At 41.2% G+C, this 25740-nt stretch overlaps 1 protein-coding gene across 1 annotated transcript; it reads left to right on the top strand.

Moving 5' to 3' along the window:
- LOC130453966 (carcinoembryonic antigen-related cell adhesion molecule 8-like) lies at nt 1-25740 on the top strand. Its single transcript, XM_056796418.1, has 5 exons — nt 1-463; nt 2382-2674; nt 23348-23623; nt 24001-24252; nt 24465-25740. Exons 2-5 carry the CDS (start codon nt 2608-2610, stop codon nt 24515-24517), a joined length of 648 nt encoding a protein of 215 aa, XP_056652396.1. The 5' UTR covers nt 1-463; nt 2382-2607; the 3' UTR covers nt 24518-25740.

The following is a 25740-nucleotide window of genomic DNA, read 5'->3' as shown; positions in this document are numbered from 1 at the left end:
CCTGGCTAACAGTGGCCCCTACCTGTATAACTCAGGGTCTGTAGACATGGTTCTGGAAAAGCCAGACCAGACCAGACAGGGAGGGGAGGAAGGCAGCCTTTGAGCTCCACGTGCCTTCATGGGCACCAACAATGCAGGGGCTCCTTGCTGCTCAGACCCAGAAGCAAAACAAAATCAGACAACAGAGTCCAAGTCCAAGCCTCAGTGGAAGCTGAAGCCGAAGCTGGAACCGCAGTCCCAGAGCCAGTCCCAGCCCATGTCCATCCAGGACGGGTAACAGGACAGCACACTGCAGTAATCATCACTCCTCATCCCAAGCCTGACCCCTCAATCATTCCCACCATTCCAGTAACACCAACCATCATCCCTCCAACACTTGTCCTACAAGAAGGAAGGCAACAGGGCTAGCAAAAAGAAAGGCCAAGAAAGGCCGGTCACCATACAGAAGGGAAAAAACAAGCAGGTACTGGCCATACTGCCCCTCCTTATATTCCCTCTTTGTTTCCCACCTGTCCACCCCATACCAAAGGGGGCTCCTTATCTCTAGTGGGGTGTAAAGAATGTAGAGGGGCAGATGGACAATAATCCACCCTGACTGGGGCTCAGAGTGTTTGGAGGAGAGTAGGGGAAGCTGAGGCAAGAAAGATCAGCTAGTGCCAGATTGCAGGGGAGCCTTGAATGCTGGGCCTTGAAAGGGTTGACTTTTTTGGATGAGACAGCAGGACCCAATAATGAAATCTCCAGACTTGGAGTTAAAAGGTTTGGGTTCAAAACTCTCCGAAAACACGTAGTAGCTGGGTAACTCTGGAAAAACGAATGGTCACTTGTCCACTCTGAGGGTCAGGTTCCTCCTTTTCCTGGAAGATGCTGGCTGGTGGCAGAAGTTCATCCTTTTTAATAGACTTTTCCTCCGTTGCTCCTCTGTTCAGTGCCTGGCTCCATGCCTGTGGAATCCACTGAGCTGGTGCCTCCCTCTTCCTCTTCACCTCCTGCCTTCCTTCAAGGCCCAGCTCAGATCCCACCTTCCACCCTGAGCCTCTCTTGCTCTCCCTCATGCCGCTGCCTCCCCTCTGCCATTTTCTGCAGCTTGTCCTCTGCTCAGCTCCTTGTACAGAGCTGGCTGCCTGCTGGCTCCTTCATTGGATGGGAGCTCCTGGAGAGCAGGGAAGCTCCCTGTCCTTGTTGCCAAACCCTTAGTGGGTCCTTATGAGGAGGTTTGGGGGCTCATTAAGCTTATCAAAGGTGCCACAGACCTTCCTGACTCTCCCAATCTCAGCCTAAGCCCATCCCTGGCTCTCTGGGTGACCTCCACCTCCTGGCCCTGAGCACTCCCTCCTCCCAAAGGGGACTGACTGGGGACCCCCCTTGACTGTGCTAAACACCTGACAACTACTATCTCCTTTGCTCCTCACACCCACATGGGAGGTAGATACTAATATAGGCAGATACCATCTTATAGTCAGAAAAACTGAGGCAGAGAGTTTAAGTGGGCAGCTCTGTGGCTCCCTGGAGAGAGTACCAGGCCTGGAGAGTCAGGGAGGCTCACTTATAGACTTCAAAGGTGACCTCAGACACTTCCTAGCTGTGGGACCGTGAGCAAGTCACTTCACCCAGCCAGCCTCAGTTTCCTCATCTATAAAATGAGCTGGAGAAGGACACAACAGACACTCCAGTATCTTTTTCCCAGAAAACCCAACATGGAGGCAGGAATAGACAAATGCAACTGAAGGACAGAGATGTTAAGTGCTGTCCAAGGTCCCAAAGGCTGGATTTGAACTCCCACCTTCTAGGCTCAAGCCCCAGCCCCTCCCCCATTGGCTGAGCCCCCAGCAGGAGGGGTTGGGGATGGAGAAAGTGGGGGCAGGAAGAGGGGGATGCCCTCTGTCTGCTTTAGTCTCCCTCCTTCCCTGCTCCCACTCTCCACTGCAGGGGACCTCCAAAAGCCATACTGAATGACTGAGCAAAGGTCAGGGCACTGTGGCCTGGCCTGAGGGGAGGGAAGGGAGGCTCAGCAGTCAGCATCCTGGAAGCCCCAGTCAGGGTCCAAGCACACTGCCTCTGCCCCTGAAATCCCCAGACTGGGTCCAAGCACACTGCCTCTGCCCCTGCTCTCTGGGATCTTTGTGGGATACAAAGAATGGGTCCTCTGTGAGGGAAACAAGGCAGGGGACCAGCACAAGAGGACTATGGGTCATGGGTCATCCTGAGTGACCAGGCTTCCCCTGGGCACAAAAGCACTCCAGGGACAGTGGGAGGGGGGCTCCCCAGGTGACAGAAGAAGCCAGAGCCTCTGGGAGGGGAAGAAAGAGGAGGAGAGAGGGAAGGGAGGGGAAAGTGAGAGGCCAAGTCCCTGCCTTGCGGGGCCCCTGTGATCCTGGCAGATAGAAGAGCTCCAGCCCTGAAGAGAAAGATCCAGTCCTCAGGAGCAGGGGAAGCAGCCATCACAGAGACAGAGCCAGGCTCTGGGGCAGCCACACAGCCTTTAAAAGCCTGCAGAGCAGCAGGGACAGCTTCAGGGAGACATCCACTGAAGAGACACCTTGCTGGGCAGGAGAGCAGAGATTCCTGAGGAGAGAGGCAGTGACATCTGGTGGGTAGTGCAGACCAATGGAGAGGCCCTCAGAAGCCTCACAGAGTAGGGGCAGCACCTGGAAGGGGCTCCTGATCATCACAGGTGAGATGCCTGCTCTGCTGGGGCCCAGAGAAGGAGGGGGAACCTGTGGGATTCTGGCCCACCTAGAGACAAGGGGAGCCACCCAAGGACAAGCAGGGAGGCCAGTCTCAGGAGACTCTCTGCAGAAATGGTCAGGGAGTCAGGGGCAGAGGCAGAGGAGAAAGTAAAAAGCCCCAGAGCCCTGCCCCAGAGCCAGGTAAACTGAAGAGGCCAAGGCTGTGTTGTAGCTAGAGAAGACAGCTCTCCTGTCTCCTAGCTGAGTGACCCTGAACAGGTCCCTTACCTCTCTTAGCTAATGTTTGCCTAGAGCATCACCTTCCTCCTAGCCAGGCTGGGGGTCACAACTATGGGCATTCCAATGCCCAGGGGTTTAGTGCGAAATACCCTCCCTGGGCCGGAGCCAGAAGATCCGGGTCTGAGGCTGCCCTTGTTATTTGCTGTTTAATACCTGCCCCAGCTGTCATTTGTTTGGACCTCAAGTCTTAGTCTGTGAATTGGCCATATTGGATTCATTGATCTGGAAGGTCCTGTCCAGCTCTGAGACTCGATTCCCCACCTCGGCCTCACCCATTTAGTGATTTGTTTCTCCCTTCGGTGTCTTGCCCATCACCCTGGTAGGGCCTTTCTGAATCAGGTGCTCAGAGGGAGCCTCAGAGGGGTCCCAGGCTGACCCCTGAGATCCCCTGTGGAGGCCGGGCCAGGCATATGGATGCTTGGGCAGGAATGTCCAGACAGACTCTGGGGCCGGCTTGGCAGCACCCCTGAGCCTGGGGACAGCTCTGTGATCCGGGTCTGCCAGGAGGGCAGGGGATGTGCTGACCTCTCTCTGCCTCCTTCCTCCCCTCAGCCTCCATCCTCAGCTGCTGGATCCAGCCAATGTCTGCTCGAGGTCTCACTGTTGTGCCAAACCCGGCCAATGGGAAAGTAGGTGCCGGCTTCAGCCTGAGGATCCAGGGGTACTCAGGGCCGGCTATTAAGTATAATTGGTACTATAGGTTATCAGCACGGGATCCCAATGAGAAACTGATCGGGTGGTTCAATCCTATTTCTAAAACATACTCAGGAGGCCAGAAGTATGTGGCGTTCCTTGATACCTCCATACGCATCTCCAATCTTGGCTTAAATGATTCTGGTTACTACGAAGTAGAGGTCATCAAAGACATGAAATCTCAGGACAAACCTAGAGCTGGAACCCAACTGACAGTGTATGATAAGTGCTGCCCTACCCATGGGCCATATAATTATTCTAACAGCCTCTCTCTGTCTGATGTCTGACATCATCATCATAATAATAATTATTATTATATTATTATTGTTATAATCAGCTAAAGTGGTTGTGACAGAGGCACCAAGCTGCTACATGCAACATCCTGAACTTCTTTTGCTCAAGAAGCACCAAAGTTCCAAGGTGCCATATCCTGTAGTTGTTTTGCCCCAACCTTATTTCCCAAAAGACTGTCTGTGTAAGCTTATTTTAGAAATCTCCCCTGTTCTGAGAAATAGCTATAACCCACATATCCCAGCATCAGAAACAGAACCCCTCCTGTGTCAAGGAAGTTAATCCCCTCCCCCTCCTGAGTAGCTTGATCTGTCCATCAAATATTCCTGACACAACACAGTTGCGCCAGGTTATGTGTCCATGAATGTGTTATATGTGAATAAAAAGGAGGGTGAGGTCTTTAGCGGGGCTTCTGGCTTTTAGAACAAATGTGGGGAGAGAGAGAGCAAGAGAAGAGGTAAGAGGAAAGGAGGAAGAGACTTGCAAGCTAGGCACCTCATGGTCAGGTTACTTATAGGGATGATGACATTTAAACTGATTATCTACCCTTTCTAATAAACTTTATAAAATATATATCTGGGTAGAAATATTAATTCAATTCTTACAGATGGCAACTACTAGACTGGATTTTTTTCTGGACCTTTAATTTTCTTCTGAGAGGTTTTGAGTAAGCGCTTAGGCAAGCAGAGGTGAATGCAAGCAATGTCAGTTTGCTGGCCTGCTTGCATATATGAAATGCACCTTGGCTGAGAAAGAGAAGCAGAACCATCTAAAGTGCCTCCCCAAATTGATTGCTGAGAAAACTCCCTCCTATGTGTTCCTTGGCCGATGGTGGGTCAGTAGAGTCCCGGCCACAGCACAGGAATCCAGCTCAGCCCAGACCCTGACTTCCCCTGGCTCAACTAACTGCTGGCTAATACTGCCACTTCACTCAGTTAGAAGCTGTGCTGAACATAAAGACACCCCTTAAAATTAATTCTAGGGGTCCTTCCAGGCTGTGGATTAGTTAGGAGCTTCCTGGGGCAGTAGAGAATGGAAAGGACTCTTTTTGCAGATGTGACCCGGTTCTAACTTTTCAAATTCAGCCACTGGGACTCTTGACCCAAAGCCCTCCCATGGCACTTGGCAAAGCATGGCCCTTGTGGCCTGGGGAAACAATGCAAATGAGTGGCCCTCTGGGAATTGGTGTAAGATGCATCCCAAGCAACTATTGACTGTGATATTGAGGGGCTGGAGAATAGAACTCACATGCTTGGTAGTCAGAACATGAAGGAGGAATTCCTGGGTTAAAAAAATGGCACTAATTGAGCAGGCCCCTGGCACTTACCAGCATCCCCCAACTTTTGAAAGAAACAGGTGGCTACTGACTGTGGGGGAGGGGAAGGGATTTAACTCCATTTTTCTTTCCCATCTCCCTTCTCCCCTCAAACAGTCCTTAGAAATGGGCTAAGAGGAAGTGCTTTTTGGAATTATTTTCTTTCCTCCCTCCTACCCATTGCATGTTCCTTCAGACTACATTTTTAACAAGGAAGTTCTCTTTTGAAATTTCTCTCTCCCTCCTCCACCCTCAAGGTATCCTTGTAGACTGCTGGATTCCTTTAGCATATCAAAAGCCACAGTTTTTTTTTTTCTTTCTCTTCCCTTATCTGGCTGCTTTTAAATAAAGGTCTGACCACAAGTGCCTTCCACTCTACATGCATTTATAGCACCACCTACTATTGAGAATTAAAAATGAAGGATGATAAAAAAATTCCTTTGTTACTGCTACTAGTGATCTAAAATAATGTTACTAAATTGAATACATTCAAATAAAGGGATAATTAATAGTTAAATATTAATAATATTGAATTTAAATTAAAACCAAATTTCTAAAATGGAAAAAAGACACCATTCAACCAAATTAATTACATGTCATATTAAGGCATAATATTAGAACACAATAGTATTGATATTACTATAAATAACAATAATTATTAGTTTTCAATAACTATTATTAGTCACAATTATTAATTACTAAAGCTTATAATTGATTATTGATAATTATTTCTGTTTGTTTATTGTATTGTTATTGACTAATAATAAGATGAATAATAATTATAATAAATGCATATAATAAATGCATAATTAATAACAATGATTATTATACTAAATACACATTCATTATTTTTTTGGTTAATTTTATAATATTTTATTTGATCATTTCCAAGTATTATTCATAAAAGACATAGATCATTTTCTTTTCCTCCCCCCCACCCCCCATAGCCGACGCATGATTCCACTGGGTATTACATATGTTCTTGATTCGAACCCATTGCTATGTTGTTAATATTTGCATTAGGATTTCCTTTAGAGTCTCTCCTCTGTCATGTCCCCTCAACAGCTGTAATCAGGCAGTTGCTTTTCCTCCGTGTTTCTGCTCTCACAGTTCATCCTCTCCTTATGAATGGTGTTTTTTTTTCTTCTCCTAGATCCCTGCAGATTATTCAGGGACATTACACCTCCACTAATGGAGAAGTCCATTACGTTCGATTATAGCACAGTGTATTAGTCTCTGTATACAATGTTCTCCTGGTTCTGCTCCTCTCACTCTGCATCACTTCCTGGAATTTGTTCCTGTCTCCATGGAACTCCTCCACTTTATTATTCCTTTTAGCACAATAGTATTCCATCACCAACATATACCACAGTTTGTTCAGCCATTCCCCAATTGATGGGCATCCCCTCGTTTTCCAGTTTTTGGCCACCAAAAGAGCTCAGCTATGAATATTTTTGTATAAGTCTTTTTTGTCCATTATCTCTTTGGGGTACAGACCCAGCAGTGCTATGGCTGGATCAAAGGGTAGATATTCTTTTGTCGCCCTTTGGGCATAGTTCCAAATTGCCCTCCAGAATGGTTGGATCAGTTCACAACTCCACCAGCAATGAATTAGTGTCCCTACTTCGCCACATCCCCTCCAGCATTCATTACTTTCCTTTGCTATCATGTTAGCCAGTCTGCTTGGTGGGAGGTGATACCTCAGAGTTGTTTTTATTTGCATCGCTCTGATTATAAGAGATTTAGAACACTTCTTCATGTGCTTATTAATAGATTTGATTTCTTTATCTGAGAACTGCCTATCCATGTCCCTTGCCCATTTAACAATTGGAGAATGGCTTGATTTTTTGTACAGTTGATTTAGCTCTTTATAAATTTGAGTAATTAAACCTTTGTCAGAGGTTTCTATGAAGATGTTTTCCCAGTTTGTTGTTTCCCTTCTGATTTTAGTTACATTGGTTTTGTTTGTGCAAAAGCTTTTTAATTTGATGTAGTCAAAATTATTTATTTTACATTTGTGATTCTTTCTATGTCTTGCTTGGTTTTAAAGTCTTTGCCCTCCCAAAGGTCTGACATGTATACTATTCTGTGTTTATCCAATTTACTTATGGTTTCCTTCTTTATGTTTAAGTCACTCACCCATTTTGAATTTATCTTGGTGTAGGGTGTGAGGTGTTGATCTATCCCTAGTCTCTCCCACACTGTCTTCCAATTTTCGCAGCAGTTTTTATTGAATAGTGGATTTTTGTCCCAAAAGCTGGGATCTTTGGGTTTATCATATACTGTCTTGTTGAGGTTGCTTTCCCCCACTCTATTCCACTGATCTTCCTTTCTGTTTCTTAGCCAGTACCAAATTGTTTTGATGACTGCTGCTTTGTAATATAGTTTAAGGTCAGGGACTGCAAGACCCACATCATATGTGTTTTTTTTTTCATTATTTCCCTGGATATCCTTGATCTTTTCTTGTTCCAAATGAATTTTGTTATGTTTTTTTCTAAATCAGAGAAGAAGTATTTTGTTAGTTCAATGGGTATGGCACTAAATAGATAAATAAGTTTGGGTAGGATGGTCATTTTTATTATATTGGCTCATCCTATCCATGAGCAGTTAATGTTTTTCCAATTGTTCAAGTCTAGTTTTAGTTGTGTGGAGAGTGCTTTGTAGTTGTGTTTATATAGTTCCTATTTTTGTCTCGGGAGATAGATTCCTAGGTATTTTATTTTGTCTAAGGTGATTTTGAATGGCATTTCTCTTTCTAGTTTTTCCTGCTGAGCTGTGTTGGAGATGTATAGAAATGCTGATGACTTATGCGGGTTTATTTTGTATCCTGCAACTTTGCTAAAGTTGTTGATTATTTCAATTAGCTTTTTGGTTGAATCTCTAGGATTCTTTAAGTAGACCATCATGTCATCTGCAAAGAGTGATAACTTGGTCTCCTCCTTGCCTATTTTGATGCCTTCAATTTCTTTTTCTTCTCTAATTGCTACTGCTAGTGTTTCTAGTACAATGTCAAATAGTTGAGGTGATAAGGGGCATTCTTGTTTCACTCCTGATCTTATTGGGAATGTGTCTAGTTTATCCCCATTGCAGATGATATTAGCTGATGGTTTTAGATATATACTGTTTATTATTTTTAGGAACGACCCTTCTCTTCCTATGCTTTTTAGTGTTTTTAATAGGAATGGGTGTTGTATTTTATCAAAGGCTTTTTCTGCGACTATTGAGATAATCATGTGGTTCTTGTTGGTTTGCTTGTTGATGTGGTCAATTATGTGGATGGTTTTCCTAATATTGAACCAGCCCTGCATCCCTGGTATAAATCCTACTTGATCATGGTGGATGATCCTTCTGATCACTTGCTGGAGTCTTTTTGCTAGTATCCTATTTAAGATTTTTGCATCTATATTCATTAGGGAGATTGGTCTATAGTTTTCTTTTTCTGTTTTTGACCTGCCTGGTTTTGGAATCAGTACCATGATTGGGTTGTAAAGGGAGTTTGGTAGAACTCCCTCTTTGCTTATTATGTCAAATAGTTTGTATAGTATTGGGATTAACTGTTCTCTGAATGTTTGATAGAATTCACTGGTGAATCCATCAGGCCCTGGGGATTTTTTCTTAGGAAGTTCTTTGATGGCTTGTTGGATTTCATTTTCTGATATGGGATTATTTAAGAATTCTATTTCTTCTTCTGTTAGTCTAGGCAGTTTGTATTTTTGTATATATTCATCCATATCACATAAATTGGTGTATTTATTGCCATATTATTTGGCAAAGTAATTTTTAATGATTGCCTTAATTTCCTCTTCATTGGAGGTGCTGTCCCCCTTTACATCTTTAATGCTGTTAATTTGCTTTTCTTCCTTTTTTTAAATTAGATTGACCAGTACTTTGTCTATTTTGTTTGTTTTTTAAAAGTACCAGCTTCTTGTCTTATTTATTAAATCAATAGTTCTATCACTTTCAATTTTACTAATTTCTCCCTTAATTTTTAGGATTTCTAGTTTGGTTTTCTGCTGGGGGTTTTTAATTTGATCATTTTCGAGTTTTTTCATTTGCATTTCCAATTGATTGATCTCTATTCTCCCTAGTTTGTTAATATAAGCATTCAGGGATATGAATTTACCACTGATTACCACTTTGGCTGCATTCCAAAAGGTTTGAAAGGATGTCTCACCATTGTCATTTTCCTCAATGAAATTATTAATTGTTTCTATGAATTCTTCTTTAACTAAATGATTTTGGAGTATCATATTGTTTAATTTCCAATTAGTTTTTGATTTGGTTTTCCATATACCATTACTAATCATTATTTTTATTGCCTTGTGATCTGAGAAGGCTGCATTTATTATTTCTGCTTTTCTGCATTTGTGTGCTATGTTTCTGTGACCTAATGTATGGTCAATTTTTGTGAATGTGCCATGTGGTGCTGAGAAGAAGGTGTATTCCTTTTTATCCCTATTTATTTTTCTCCATATGTCTATTAATTCTAATTTTTCTAAGATTTCATTCACTTCTTTTACCTCTTTCTGATTTATTTTTTGATTTGATTTATCTAAATTTGATAATGGTTGGTTTAAGTCTCCCACTAATATGGCTTTACTGTCTATTTCTTCCTTCAATTCTCCTAGTTTCTCCATTAGAAATTTGGGTGCTATATTATTTGGTGCATACATGTTGATTAATGATATTTCCTCATTGTCTAAAGTCCCTTTTAACAAAATATAATTACCTTCCCTGTCCCTTTTGATCAGGTCTATTTTTGCTTTGGCTTTATCAGATATCATGATTACCATTCCTGCCTTCTTTCTGTCAGTTGAGGCCCAGAAGGTCTTACTCTATCCTTTAATTCTGACCTTGTGGGTGTCAACCCGCCTCATGTGTGTTTCTTGAAGACAACATATGGTAGGGTTTTGGATTCTAATCCATTCTGCTATTTGTCAACATTTTATGGGTGAGTTCATCCCATTCACGTTCAAAGTTATGATTGCCATTTGTGGACTCCCTGGCATTTTGATATCCTTCCCTGCTTCTAACCTTTTCTTCTTCCACTCTACCTTTTAGTCCAATCATCTACTTTGAATCAGTCCCCCTTGTCCCCTCCCTTGATGTTTCCCTTTTTGGTCCCTCCCTTTTTGTTCCCTCCCACTCCCCTCTCTCTTTCCTCCCTTTTTGTTTTCCCTCTCCCCCTACCCCCCCTTGGTTTTCCCTTCTCCCTACCCTTCTTGGGTAAGATAGAATTCAAGATCCCAATGGATCTGGATGTTTTTCCTTCTCAGAGTTGATTTTCCTGAGATTATGGTTTAAGTACAAAACCCTCTCTTCCTCTCCTTCTTATAGGAGTTTTCTTCCCCTCCCCTTCCCATGTGAATCTTTGTGTGAGAAAGAGTATTCTATTTGGTCTTTCTTTACCCCCTATTTATACATTACATTTTCCCCACATGTTGGTATACATAGATTGATATAAATGTAGTCCTTATAGAAGAGAGTTTGAATAAAAGAAGAAGATAACATTTTTCTCCTTTCCCCTTTCCTTAATATTTACCTTTTCAGGTATTCCTTGCTCTTTGTTTTTCAGTATCAAACTTTCCACAGAGCTCTGGTCTTTTCTTTGCAAAAAATTGGAAATCTTCTATTTTGTTGAATGCCCATACTTTCCCTTGGAAGTATATAGTCAGTTTTGCTGGGTAGCTGATTCTTGGTTGAAGACCCAGCTCTGTTGCCTTTCTGAAGATCATGTTCCATGCCTTTCGATCATTCAGAGTGGAACTTGCAAGGTCTTGTGTGACCCTGATTGGCATTCCTTTATATCTCGATTTTCTTTTTCTGGCTTCCTGTAGGATTTTTTCTTTTGTTTGAGAGCTTTGGAATTTGGCAATTACATTCCTGGGAGTTATCTTTTGGGGGTATAGTGTAGAAGGTGTTCTGTGAGCTCTGTCAGTGGCTGTATTACCCCCTTGTTCTAAAATCTCTGGGCAATTTTCGTTGATTGTATCTTGTATCACGATGTCAAGTTTGGTGTTTATTTCTGGCTTTTCTGGAAGTCCAATTGTTCTTAAATTATCTCTTCTCCCTCTATTTTCCAGATCTGTCACCTTGTTGGTGAGATATTTTATGTTCTCTTCTAATTTCTTGGTATTTTGGCTTTGCTTTATTAATTCTTTCACTTTTACATGATCATTGTCTTGCAGTTGCCTGATTCTGACCTTTAAAGCCTGGTTTTCCTTTTCAGTTTGGTCACACCGGTTATGTAGATGCGTGAATTTCTTTTGCATTATTTCCCACTTTTCCTCCTCGAAGGCTTCCATCTTTTTGGTCATTTCTGATTCAAATTCTTCATGGGTTTGTGGAGAGTTTCCATTTCCGTTGGAAGGTTTCGAAGCATTTTCTTGTGTATCGTCTTCTATCTCCTCTGTATTTTGTATTTTGGCTCCATAGAATGTGTCCAATGTAGCCCCTTTCTTCTTATTTTTCTTGGGATTTGGGGGCTTCTGTGATTCTGTGGAGTCTGCCATCTCTGAATGGGGAGAATTAGCTTTTCTTACCTCTGTCTGGTGTTCAGAGGTTTTAGTCTTGGGCAGATTGTCCATTCTATGAGCTTTCCCTGGGTTGAACTGAGTATGCCTTAAGGCAGTGACTTTCACTGGAACTGGAATGGAAGGATCCGGCCATGGGTTACACTCTCCCCCAGCTCTCTCTGTTTCCCTGCTGTTTGGGTGCCCCCTCGACTGGGTCGAGTTGCTTTCCTGAAGTTGCCTTCAGAATAGCTAGCCATGAGACTGTCTTGTCGGCCCTGAGGGTTACCGTTGTTTCCAAGGACCCTGCTCTCTGCAGGGGGAGGGGCCGTGGCTTCCCGGAGCTCCGAGGACAGTGACTTCCACTGGAACTTGGATGGAAGGATCCTGCCAGGGGGTTACAATCTTGGGTCTAAGTTTCCCTCTGTAGCCTTGGACTTGGCACTCCTACCCCTTAGGTCCGAGTGATCTCGGGTTCTGGCTTTTGAGGGGGGCCATACCTTTTGATCCAGGTCCATTTCCAGGAGGAGGATTCCCAGGGTCTATGCTGTTGATCGTTTTGAATTTCGGCGCCCTAGGAGCATATAGTTTGAGATAGGTAGGGAAGGGTTTCCAGAGATCTGAATTTTAGCTTTCTCTAAGCCGCCATCTTGACCGGAAGTCTATGGTTTTTCTAATTCAGTAAAATGTTTTTTGGAACTTCTATGGGTATGGCACTAAATAGATCAGTTTGGGTATGATGATCATTTTTATTATATTAGCTCATCCGACCCATGAGCTATTAATATTTTCCAATTGCTCAGGTTTAGTTTTAGTTTTGTGGAGAGTGTTTTGTAGGTGTGTTCATATAGTTCCTGTTTTTGTCTCAGGAGATAGATTCCAATGTATTTTATTTTGTCCAAAGTGATTTTGAATGGGATTCGCATTCTAATTTTTGATGCTGAGATTTTTTGGAAATATATAGAAATGCTTATGACTTATGCGGGTTTATTTTGTATCCTGCAACTTTGTAAAGTTGTTGATTATTTTGAGTAGCTTTTTGGTTGATTCTCTTGTATTCTTTAAGTAGACCGTCATATCATCTCCAAAGTGTGATAGCTTGGTCTCCTCATTGCCTATATTAATGCCTTCAATTTCTTTCTCTTCTCTAATTGTTATTGCTAGTGTTTCTAGTACAATGTTAAATAATAGAGGTGATAATGTGCATCCTTGTTTCACTCCTGATCTTATTGGGAATTCATCTAGTTTACCCCATTTGCAGAAGATGTTAGCTGATGGTTTTAGATGTATACTGTGTATTATTTTTAGGAAATACCCTTATATTCCCATACTTTCTAGTGTTTTTAATAGGAAGGGGTATTGTATTTTATCAAATGCTTTTTCTGCATCTATTGCGTTAATCATGTGATTTTTGTTGGTTTGCTTGTTAATATGGTCAATTTTGTGGATGGTTTTCCTTATTGAACCAGCCCTGTATCCCTGGTATAAATCCTACTTGATCATGATGAATGACTCTTCTGATCACTTGCTGGAGTCTTTTCCCTAGTATCCTATTTAAGATTGTTGCATCTATATTCATTAGGGAGATTGGTCTATAGTTTTCTTTTTCTGTTTTTGACCTGCCTGGCTTTGGTATCAGTACCATGTTTGTGTCATAAAAGGAATTTGGTAGAATTTTTGTTTGTTTATTTATTTATTTATTTTATATTTTATATATATATATATATATATATATATATATAATTTATTCTTTGTTTATTAAGTCAAATATTTTGCATAATATTAGGAATAGCTCTTCTTTGAATGTTTTATAAAATTCACTTGTGAATCCATCAGGCCCTGCGGATTTTTTCAAATGAGCCTTTTTTATGGCCTGTTCGATTTCTTTTTTTGATATGGGATTATTTAAGAATTCTATTTTGTCTTCTTTAATCTAGGAAATTTATATTTTTGTAAATATTCATCCATATTGCCTAGATTGGCATATTTATTGCCATATAATTGGACAAAGAAGTTTTTAATGATTGCCTTATTTTCCTCCTAATTGGAGGTAACGTCCCCCTTTTCATATATGATGCTGTTAATTTGCTTATCTTCTCTCCCTTTTTTCATTAAATTGACCAGCATTTTGTCTATTTTGTTTGTTTTTTCAAAGTACCAGCATCTTGTGTTATTCATTAGTTTAATAGTTCTATAACATTCAATTTTATTAATTTCTCCCTTAATTTTTAGGATTTATAATTTGGTTTTCTTCTGGGGGGTTTTAAATTTGTTCTTTTTCAAGTTTTTTGATTTGCATGTCCAATTCTTGGATCTCTGCCCTGCCTAATTTGTTAATATCTGCACTCAGGGATATGAATTTTCCTGTGAGTGCAGCTTTGCCTGAACCCCATAAGGTTTGAAAGGATGTCTTGCCGTTGTCATTTTCCTCGATGTAATTAATTGTTTCTATGGTTTGTTCTCTAACTAACTCATTTTGGAGAATTATATTATTTAATTTCCAATTGATTTTTTATTTTGCTCTCCATTTACTCTTACTGATCATTATTTTTATTGCCTTATGATCTGAAAAGTTTGCATCAATGATTTCTGCTTTTCTACATTTGTATGCCATGTTTTTATGACCTAGTGCATGGTCAATCTTTGTGAATGTGCCATTTTCTGTTGAAAAGAAGGTGAATTCCTTTCTGTCCCTGTTCATTTTTCTCCATATATCTATTAACTCTAATTTTTCTAAGATTTCATTTATCTCTTTTATCTCTTTTTTATTTATTCATTTGATTTATCTAAATTTGATAGTGGTTGGTTCAGATCTCCCACTAGTATAGTTTTATTATCCATTTCCTCCTTCAATTCCTCTAGTTTCTCCGTTAGAAATTTGGGTGCTATACCATTTGGTGCATACACGTTGATTAGTGATATTTCCTCATTTCCTATACTCCCTTTTATCAGGATGTATTTACCTTCCCTATCCTTTTTAATCATGTCTATTTTTGCTTTGGCTTTGTCAGACATCGTGATTGAAACTCCTGCCTTCTTTCTGTCAGTTGAGGCCCAATATGCCTTACTCCAACCTTTAATTCTGACCTTGTAAGTAGCTACACACCTCATGTGTGTTTCTTGAAGACAACATATGGTAGGGTTTTGGACTCTAATCCATTCTGCTATTTGTCTACATTTTATGGGTGAGTTCATCCCATTCATGTTCAATGTTATGATTTTCATTTGTGACTTCCCCAGCATTTTGATATCCTCCCCTAATTCTGACCTTTCTTCTTTTGCTATAACCTTTTAAACCAGTGGTTTACTAAGTAAGTCCCCCTAGTCCACTCCCTTATTATGCTTCCCTTTCTGGCCCCTCCCTTTTTGTTCTCTTCTCCCCCTTTTCGTTCTCTTCTCCCCCCTTTTCCCCTCCATTTTTGTACTCCCTTCCCCCAGCCCCCTTAGTTTTACCTTCTCCCTTACCCGGTTGGATAAGATAGAATTCAGGATCCCAATGGATCTAGATGCTCTACCCTCTCAGAGATGATTTCACTGTCCCCTTGTTTAAGAACATCAGAGAAATTCTCTTCTATTATTTCTTGTAGTATGGCATCGAGATTTTTTTTCATCTCTGGTTTTTCAGGTAGACCAATGATTCTCAAATTGTCTCTCCTTCCTCTGTTTTCCTGGTCTGGGTCTGTCTCCTTGCTAGTGAGATGTTAATTTTTTGACTTTGCTTAATTAATTTTTGCTGTTTTGAAAGTTAATTGTCTTCTAGTTGCTTAATTCTGGTCTTTAAGGACTGGTTTTGCTTTTTCAGTTTGATCTGCCCTGCTGTTTGAGGCTTCCAACTGTTTCTCCAATTGGGAATTCTTGTCAATCAGACTGTTTATCTCTCTCTCTCTCTGAATTTTTTCCCCATTTTTCTTGCCAGAAGGTTTTCATCTTTTTGGATAAGCTCCATTTTGATTTCTTCCAGTGCTTGTGGACAATTTCCATTTTGGGGGGAAAGTTTTGATTTTGTTTGAATTTCATCCTCTTTTTCCTCTGTAGCCTGGGTTTTTCCTCCGTAAAAGTTCTCAATAGTCACTTTTTTCCCTTTCTTCTTGGAGGGTTGATTTTGGGCACCATGAGCCATCCCTTTGGTGGTTTTCCCTTTCCTTTTTAGTCAGAGGTTTGAGTGAGATGGGCATGATTTCTGTGGATTTCAGTGGCTGTGCTTTTGCCTCCACAGTTTGCTAGTGTGCCGGCACCCGTGTGGTCTGATGTCTCTTCTCTCCCGTGAGCAGGAGTCTCCTGTGAAACCTCTCTGAGGGGTAGTTCCCTGGCAGTACTCATTAGATCCCAAGGACCCTGGTGTGCCCTTCCCCCAAGCACTATTGAGACTTTCCTTTCTCACTCACTGTCTCCAGTGAGTGTGCTGGTCCCTACTCTGGTTCTGTAGGTGAGGTGGGGGAGGATAATTCAGATCAAGTTTGGGTGTGAGCTTTTTCTCCTTCTTATTGTATGGAAATGCTCAAACCCCGCGTTTCTTCATTTGCTGTGCCCTACTTTAGATTCCCTCCTTTCTTCCAACGATGATTCTTATTATCTTTTGAGGTAGTCTATTTTTTTGGGTGCTGGGGAGAGGAAGCAATTCAAGTCTTGATTGCATGTTTACCCAGAAGTCAGGACTAGATGTTTGTGTAAAAGTGAAGTGTCATTCCGTAGTCTGATTTTTTGTCATTTCTCAGGGATAGGGGAGCCAGACTAGCCAATTGTTAGGCACTTTCATAGTAAGTATTTTACAAGGAGTGTGGTTCAAAGAGTGCTGCATCTTTAACATATGTAAAGAGCCACAACCTCGAATCTCACACTATGTTCAAGTCCTATCAACCCCATATGGATTAGTATCCTTTTGACCTAGTGCTTCTATGGCACTGTGTAGATAAAGTCTGTGTTCCTTTTTTAATCCCATTTCCTAGAATCATGAACATACATTAATAACAGTCCCATAACATTTTTCAATAAATGGCAGGCTTCCATAGTCTAAATATGCATTTTCATGCTAAACAAGTGGATATCTTAACTCATTGCAAAAATAAAAAAAAAAGTTAGAACATAATCTTTTCAATACATTTGCATGTGCTTCAAATGCAAAAAATGAGAGAAAAAATAAAATAAAAAACTATGGCACAAATAAAGGTTAATAAAATAGTACAGATCCATCAATAGGCATGTCTTATTATAATAAATAATTAAATAAAATCAATATAGTCAATTATTCATTATCAATAGAGGGTACTCGTTTTACATGGCTACAATGAATACATGAGTCCCACTCCCCAATTTTAATAGCTATTTGTGTAGTTAATAGGACTTGGAATGGTCCATCATGAGCATGTTCAGCCAACCCAGTATATTTGAAATTCTTTATATACACAGTATCACGGGGTTTTAAATCATGAAGCAAGAAGTCTATGGGGTGTGAAGATTGGGTTTAACTATCTCTCCTCATTTTAACAATGAAGGTACTTAGCACTTCCTTTATTGGGAATATTGAATTGTAATCCACAATCTATTTTTAGATTTTAATCTACAAAAGGTGATAACTCAGTTATTTTAAGTTGATCTACCCATTTTAACTACAAAAAAGTATTAAGTAACTACAAAATGTTAACTAACCAAAAAGGTGTTAAGTAACCCAAAAGGTATAATCTAACCAAAGAAGGTGTGAACTAAAGAGTGGGCAATCCTGGTGAAAAGTGTCTGCTGTGATTGGTCAACATGAAATTTAGAGAAGGTGAAACAAGGGAAAAAGATCTTTAAAAAGAGAACCAGAGGCCAGAAGAAGATATTCGATTTGAGCTATTCGATTTGAGAAGATTGAAGAGCTCTCTGATTTGGAGGAGAGACTGGAAGACAAACACTTGAGAAGTGACCAGAAGACAGATATCCAGACTTCTTTCCATTTAAAGGGTCACCGTTGATGAGTGAAAGGCAGACTTAGTGATCCTGCCTTTCTCAGAGAAAGGCCCATCATGTTGAGGCTCTCTTCCCCTTGCTGAGGCTTAGATTTTCTAACTGGTATCTGAGGAAGCCAGAGTGCTCTCTGTCTCTGTCTCTGTCTCTGTTTCTGTCTCTGTCTCTCTGTCTGTCTTTCTCTGTCTGTCTGTCTCTCTTTCTCTCTCATTCCCCATAACTCTCTTCCTTAATATTAAAATAGTGGGAGGAATAAACTGTGGCAGTTAAGAGTGTTTGCCTTAAATTGTGACCACAGAAATATGGTTTCAAGACAGTGTCTTGTTTAAATCAAAATATAAAGTGGTTGCCAGGGAAAAATTCCCAAATATGAAATATACCCAAGTCAGATGGGTTTTATAGATATTTTAATTAATACAAATGATGAATTAAAGAGAGAGAGAGTAAGAGGAATAAATGAGAAAGGGGCTAGACCAGCCTAGGCCAGCCTAGGCTGAAGCCCTAAGAGAGAGATCAGTCAGTCTTTAATCACTCACCACAAGATTTGTCCCAAGCAAGATTCTAGTGTTCAGGGAGACACCAGTTCAGATACAGCTAGCTCAAACTTCCCAGGTGAATGAATGAACCCAGAGCCCTTTTCTGAGCTCCTTTTAAAGTTAATTTTCTCCTATGTCACCTCCCCTAAGTTCTTACATCTACCAATCACAATAGACATTTTCCAAAGGCCAAACCATTCTTAATTCATACCTGAATAGACTAAACTTTGAGTAATTCACTCCAGAGTAGACTAAAACCTCTGAGTAAGTTCTCACCTCTTTGTTCCTTGCAAGTTTACAAGTTGGCTGACCTTTATTGGTACTTAGCACCTTTTTTGTATTAGATCTAAAAATAGGCACAGCTTAAGGGCTTTTTGTCTTACCATAAGTATGGGTTAAGTACTTTTCATTGTTTAGCAAGGAGTTTACAACTTTATCTTCCCCTAAGGCATGCTTTAGTATGGGTGAAGTAGAGTCCTCACATTCCTGATCTAAGTCCCTTCATTGTTTAAAATAGGGAATGGTCTTAACCAAATCTTCTGAAATAGGGTCTGAGAATTTTTAAGATTCACAGTTTTAAGACAAAGTAAGAAGGAAAAACAACTAAGTGCAGGATGCATCTGTAGGTAGGGGTGGATTGGGAGGCAAGAAAAAGGATTACTGACCAAACCAAAAAACAGGTGGAACAGAATCCAGCTCAATCCAGCATAGGCAGCATCCAGTAAAAAAAAAAAAAAAAGCTGTAATGCTCCCCAAAGCCAACTAGTCATCCTCCATGAATACATGGCAATGTAGCAAATTAAAATGTTGATATTTATTAATAAAATGAGAGAGGGAGCCAGAGAGACAGAAAGACAAGATAGACAGAGAGAAATAAACACACAGGATTTCCATGGATTTCCATGTTTGTGTTTCATTGGACTTCTCCTCATCTTTCCAGGAAACTGAAGCCAATTGTATCCATAGACAGCCCTGGAGAGGCTAAGATGCCCTATATCACACTATCTGTCAACTGCTACTCTCTGACACTTCTTGGAGTAATAATCCAGAGTTGTTTCTGTCTTGGTAATACAACCCAGAGGACACAAGTACACCTATAGCAAGAGAGGAAGATCTGAGACCAGGGACAATTGAGCCAACCTGAGTTGCATCTGATCATAATGGGGCAAATGTTGGAGCCCATCCTCATCCATGAAGGGATTAGGTTGGATGTGAGCATGTTTAAAGGTCTCAGCACTGTTCCAGAGTCAGTTCAGGAATTCTGTTCAGTTTAGTTCTCCAAGGCATCACAAATAATTCTTGGTACAGAAATGTGTATTGAGTCAAATCCATCAAAACTGGATCCTGTTTGGCCTGTGGAGTCAAGGAAAGCCACTGGGACTGTTTCCTTGAGCTACAGCTTACTTATAGATATCCTCTACCTCTCTTTGAATTCATCTCCATCCTGCCCCCCCTCCCTGTTCCTTTTGCTGCCTTTCCATGTTTTCCTTCTCTTCCTTCCTAGATCTTATCTCTTTTATTTTGGGGCTATAAAAGTCTAAATCTAACACCTCTACTCCGAAAAATGGAGAAGTAAAAACTGTTTCCTAGAGAAGAAAGTTGAAAATAAAAGGAGGAGCAATGAATAACCCTGAAAAGAAGAAAAATTATGTCCAGGGCAGGAAATACTGTGAAACACAAACATGGGAAAGGGAGGAAGACCAGGGCCCTAGAGGAGGTGAAGGAATTGAGGAATCATTTTGAATTATCTTCCACATTTTGGGACATAGTCTAGGAGAAAGGAGAGTCAGAGGCAACCCAATCCTACTCTCCAATCTTTCTGATAAAACAACAACAACAACAAAAACATAGTAGAGTGTTAGAGGCCATCATACCCTAATCGATTGACAAGCTACTTCCCCAAGGTCTGGGGAAGGAAGGTCAGCAAAGCAGACCCCAGAATGAGGGCCTCCTGCTGATCCCACTTTGTGACTTCTTTCCCCAAATTTTCCCCACTAGTGGTCTTGTTATGATTATTATATTCTCTTCCCATTATAAGAGAAATAATATGAGAGCAAATACTTATAGGATCAATAAATATATATACCCTACTTTCATCCCCCTAAATTATTACCCCAAAAGATTGCATTTACAGAATAAAAGCCCAAAGATTACTGCCCATGACCCCTCCTTTCTCAAGCATGAGATACGCTCCAAGGCCGTACAATAAACACCAGCTGAAAGGTTGAGTACTATAATGAATCTTGTCCTACAGTTACCACACTCGAATGAATTTGTTGGAACAGAAGCCAAGCAGCATTACTAGGCATCTCAAAGTAACACAAGAAAAACAGAACTTGTAAATTGAGGAAAATCCCAAAATTTGTCTGCCTAAAGTGCTCACACCTAGATATGAATATGTTTTGTTGTTCATCTCCCAAGCAATTATGATGGATAGTGAAAGCTGACCAAAAGCACAGTGATCCTCTCAGCAGGTCAAATGTTACTAACCTACAAATGGCTTTATTCACATTAATCATATCTATCACAGAGAGTTGTAGAAACCTAGTAAATGATCTCAGAATTCTTTGATGTAGTAACATTACAAGAGTGTTGTTTAGATGATTTGATAATATCCAGTCAAACTGTAGAATGTCATATACGTAGAGAATTTATAAGTATGTACCAAAAGCCTATATAATAAATGTACCCAGTACTATGACAGAGTGATATGCGTGATGCCTGCGTATGTGGGCTGAATGCCTGGTGTGTCTCATCTCATTTATATGACTGTGACATCACACTTGGGCAGACAACCTTGGATCATCAGAGAAGCCACAGGATGGACCTCTGGAGTAGAGTTCCCAATAAGAGTCACTGCTACTGGGATTCCAATAATAATCCTAGCTCCTTCTGAAAAAGAAGTCATGACCTCCTTTTAAGAGGTGATCTTCGGGGACACCTGGGTAGCACAGTGGATTGCGAAGCAGGCCTAGACAGGAATTCCTGGGTTCAAATTGGGCCTCAGACACTTCCTAGCTGTGTGACACTCAGCTAGTCACTTAACCCATATTGCCTAGCCTTTCTGCCTTGGAACCATTACATAGTATTGATTCTAATGCAGAATGTAAGAGTTTTAACAAAAAAGAATTGATCTGTGATGGAGAGACAAGAAAAAAGAGAGTCTTAATGTTGCTGTTAAAAGAAGACAGTTTGGCAATAGCAGAGAATAATCCCTATCTGACCACTATAACAGATTCAGCATCCCTTTCCATAGATGGGCATAGAACCCATTATAACTACCAGTCCTTGGAGACATGTCTCCTCTCCCCCTCAAGTCTTCTCTTCTTTGGGCTAAGCATCTCTAGTGCCTTCAATTGATCCTTTAATTTAATACGTGTGTGCTCATGTCTCTTCTCTGCTCATGACTCCCTATTGCTTTCAGTATATCTTTCAGTATTCTTAGTCTAGCATTAAACCTTATCCCTTCACAAAATGGCAGCATGCCTTTCAGATACTTTTGGCCATGCATTGTCTGCTCAGACAGCCTGGGTCTACCTTTGGCATTCAGACTCACTCTGAACTTACCCTCCTCTGAACCTTTGTTCAGGCTATGTTCAGGTTTTATAAAGAGTTTTTAGAGATGGTCTCATTTGACCCAAAAACACAATTAGGGAGAAATTATTATTCCCATTTTACAAATGAGGAAACTCAGATACAGATAGGGTCTTGCTAGTAATTCACAGAGGCAGTAACATTCTGAGATAGGATTTGAACTCAAATCATTCCCACTCTAAGTTCAACTCTAGTCACCATGCAATTCCAGACATTGAATCCATTGAAGCTGCCAAGGCACCTTACAAAATGTCCTACCATGGCCTTCTTGCCCAGGAACATGCTCACTGTTCCTTCATAATCTCCCACACATACACACTTCAAAAGGGAGCTGACCTTAGATTTGTCACATTCCTGACCAGTCTCACTTGGCTTTACTGGATAAAAGTGGGAGGCTCACTCTAAACTTCCCAAACAGGGACCCAGGGACAGAGTGCAAGCTCTACCAAAATAACAAGAAGAAAGATCAAGGAAACTGAAATATTTCTAACTTATTCCTTCCACTTTAGAAATTAATCCTAAAACAGCTGGCCAAGGATGACCCAAGAAAGAAGTCTGATGAGTCTACTGGATGTGACCCAGAGATTGTTCTGGGACACACAACACTCAGTGACAAGGCCTCCCTGCCAACTAGAGATAAGGAATGGGCTCTCCTTGGGCCATGAAGGCTCAGGAAAAATTAGTCCCCATTTCCTTAGCTTTCCAGTATAAAGACCATATCTGAGCTTGAAGAAGATCACCTTCAACATTCTCATTCTCATCTTGTAGGGTAGAAAACTTGCAAGGAAAGGGGAGAGCCCAAAGCAGGGAATTCTAGAATCTTCTATAAAGGGTATGAAATGCCTCTGGGGGCAAACTACAGCTCTAGGCAGGAGAGATGTTATTGTGGGTTCAAAATCTCTAGATTTGAACTCTCTCTTGACTCCCAATCTGAGACTCTTCCTTTTGTACTCTGCTACTTATTAATTGATCTATTTCGATTTTCTGCCTTTTCTTTTCTTTTCTCTTCATAGTTAAAGTAAGTTTCCCTTTCTGAGCACAATCTCCCCATGGCCTGTCCCTAGTCTATCTTCTCCAGCCTCCCCCAATATCCTCAACTAGGCATAGAGGTAAGTAAACCTGGCTTCCTGAAGTCCAGGCCAAGGAAACATAAACTCTCAGTGGTCCTGCTAAGATAGAAAGCTCTCAAATCCAAGCCCAGGTCCAGATGAATGGGTATATCCCTGGACTAGATTGCCTCAGCCAAGATTGAGCACCATGGGCTTGGGCCCCATGTGAATGTCTTCCACCCACAGGAACTGAAGATGAACTTTTCCTGGAGGAGGTGAGATCTGCAACAGAGAAAGGGGTGTCTTTGCCATTGAAATCACAGGTTCTTGATCTCTGGCTTCCAGTCTTGCCAAGGTCTTAGACAGGCCACTTCCAAACCACTTATTTCGTTATAAGGTAGAAAAAGGAACAAACACAGTCATTTTCTGTCTATTCTCTGCACAGCGCCACTGTCCAAACCTGCCATTCTCATCTCCAACAAGACTGCAGTGGAGACCAAGGACTTCTCAATGACATGCAAGGCTAAGGGTCAAATTAACACTTACCAGTGGTTCATAAATGGACTTGCCCCAGCTGGTAGCAGGATACAGCTGTCGCCAGATAAGAGGACACTCACTATCCGCAATCTCACAAGATGGGAAAACAAAGGACCCTATGTGTGTGGAATCCAGAACCTATTTTATAGCAGTAGGAGTGATCCATTCACACTGAATGTTGCCTGTGAGTATATTGCTACTTCCTATATAGTGCCTGCTTATACACTGGTGGGGTGTTCCCAGAGGCCAGGCTAATTCAGTCCCTTCTCTGAGAGCTAAAGAGGTAGACTCTGAGGTTCCCAACCCCCTTCATCTTTAGGGAGCCCAGAATGGCCTTGTCATGTTTTCTGGGGGAGGGTGGCCAGCCAGGGTGATGAACTGGAGAAAACCCTAAGATCTTCCAAGTTTAGATCCACACTTGAAAAGTAAAGGACCAGCTGTGAATTTCCCAGCTCAAGGGAGGATCAGGGAGACACAGTGGTTCTTGGTGATGGGTTACAGACTAGGAGATGCCCTTCTTTCTGTCATAATCTCAATATGGAATCTTTATCTTTCCTCCAGATGGACCAGATGGCGCCACGATTATCCAAACACCTGATGTGTACCCTATAGGGATAAGGGTTAACTTTAGCTGTTCTGCTCCATCTAACCCACACAGTCAATTCACTTGGTTTTACAATGGACGATTCCTCAGCAATGCATCCGCAATGTTTGTTACTGCAACCCTAAGGCACACTGGAAACTATACCTGTATTGCATCTAACTCAGTCACTGGCTTGGTGCGCAACCAAACCAAGATTATTACAATTTATGGTGAGTAACTGGATTGGGCCCCCAGATTGGTGTTGGGCTCCCTCCTTCCCTGGCATGAGAGAATAAGTAACAAAGATAAGTAACACTCTGCCCTCCTGCTCCCATGGTACGATGTGTTTTGGTAGAAGGAGCTCTGAGCTCAGAATCATGAAACATGGATAGAATCCTTCCTTTAACTATCTGTATAATAAGTGTGTCTCCTCCTTTCCCAGCCTCAGTTTCTTCCTGTGGAAAAATGAATAATCTTTTGCTCTGTATACAATAGGATTCTATGTGGAGAAAGGACTTTTTACATGGTAGGTACAAAAAGCATTTCAGTTGTCATTGGCATCATAGTTGTTGCTATTGGATTATTCTCTTCTGACCCAGAGACATACAACCTTCTTTGTCTCCCAACTTCTAATATTGCACCTTCAATGACTACTCTGTACTCTTTCTCATAGTCTATTCTTCAGCCTATTTCACTTGATTCTGTAGCACACCGGGTGTTTCTAGTCTTGGTTGCAGTATAAATTATGGTCTTTCAGTGGGGTTGGCCTTGATCCCCTTTGGCAGGGAAATTCTGGAGATGGAAAGGAGGGTGTAAAGTTTGTCTCCTTCCACAGACTGTGATTTACGACTGAACCTGTATTTTTCCTCTTTGTGGCTATAAGGGGTAAAATATTAAAGATTATACCAAATTGATGAGAATCTGGTCACCAGAAACTAATATATCTCAAGTCAGAATGACTTTTTATGGTAGTTTATTTACAAAAGGAGAAAGACGAAAATTAATAAAACCAGAGAAAGTAGATATTTACTCCAGTCCAATCCAAAACAGTCAGGGCTTGTAAGGCCCCAGCAAAGGAGGCTCAGAGCTAAATTAAAGAAGAAATTAAGCCACTCCTTCTCCAGGATGAGGGGCCTCTCTGGAAGCTAGGACCTGCAGGAAATTCAGGAAAAGAAATGGGCCTTTTTCACTCACCCACATGGTAATCCCAATGGAAAATTCAAGAGCAGTCCTGGGTCCCCAGCCAGAGCTCCTCCAGGGTCAATTTGAAGTCAAAATACCTGGTCACAGAAAGTTCTTGCCGCTTTTAAAGACCCTTTTTTCAACACTTCCTGTACCTTCCTTCCAGTTTTCATGGCCCAATTATAGCTTTAATTTTGCTTAGAACTGCCAGGGGGCAGTCAGTCGATTCTGATTCGTCACCCACTATCTCACAGTGGGTCACAGACCTCCCCATACTTCAGGACAATTGGCATGTTTACACTTCTGGTGTTTAAATGTAAACATTGGAAGATGAGAGTTAATCCCATCTTCATAATCCCCCCTCCCCATGATAATTTGGGAAACTATTTTCCCCAATTGATCATTTAACATAATCTCCTTATACCTATAAAAATCTTCTAGCTCCAGGCTTATACAATATTGCGCCTTCTAAAGGGAAACTACAATAGTTAGAGATATTGAGGGAAAAAAATGTAGGGAAAAGTTTTGCAAGGGAA

The sequence above is a fragment of the Monodelphis domestica genome, chromosome 4, assembly GCF_027887165.1.
Source record: "Monodelphis domestica isolate mMonDom1 chromosome 4, mMonDom1.pri, whole genome shotgun sequence".
Taxonomy (NCBI): domain Eukaryota; kingdom Metazoa; phylum Chordata; class Mammalia; order Didelphimorphia; family Didelphidae; genus Monodelphis; species Monodelphis domestica.
This window is presented reverse-complemented; position numbering and strand designations above follow the sequence as displayed.

Excerpts from the sequence above, each read along its gene's own strand:
- LOC130453966 (XM_056796418.1), top strand. The coding sequence starts at position 2,608 with ATGGAGAGGCCCTCAGAAGCCTCACAGAGTAGGGGCAGCACCTGGAAG. Across the intron at positions 23,624-24,000 it reads ATTCACACTGAATGTTGCCT|ATGGACCAGATGGCGCCACG; the intron begins GTGAGTATATTG and ends TCTTTCCTCCAG. Across the intron at positions 24,253-24,464 it reads CAAGATTATTACAATTTATG|CCTCAGTTTCTTCCTGTGGA; the intron begins GTGAGTAACTGG and ends CTCCTTTCCCAG.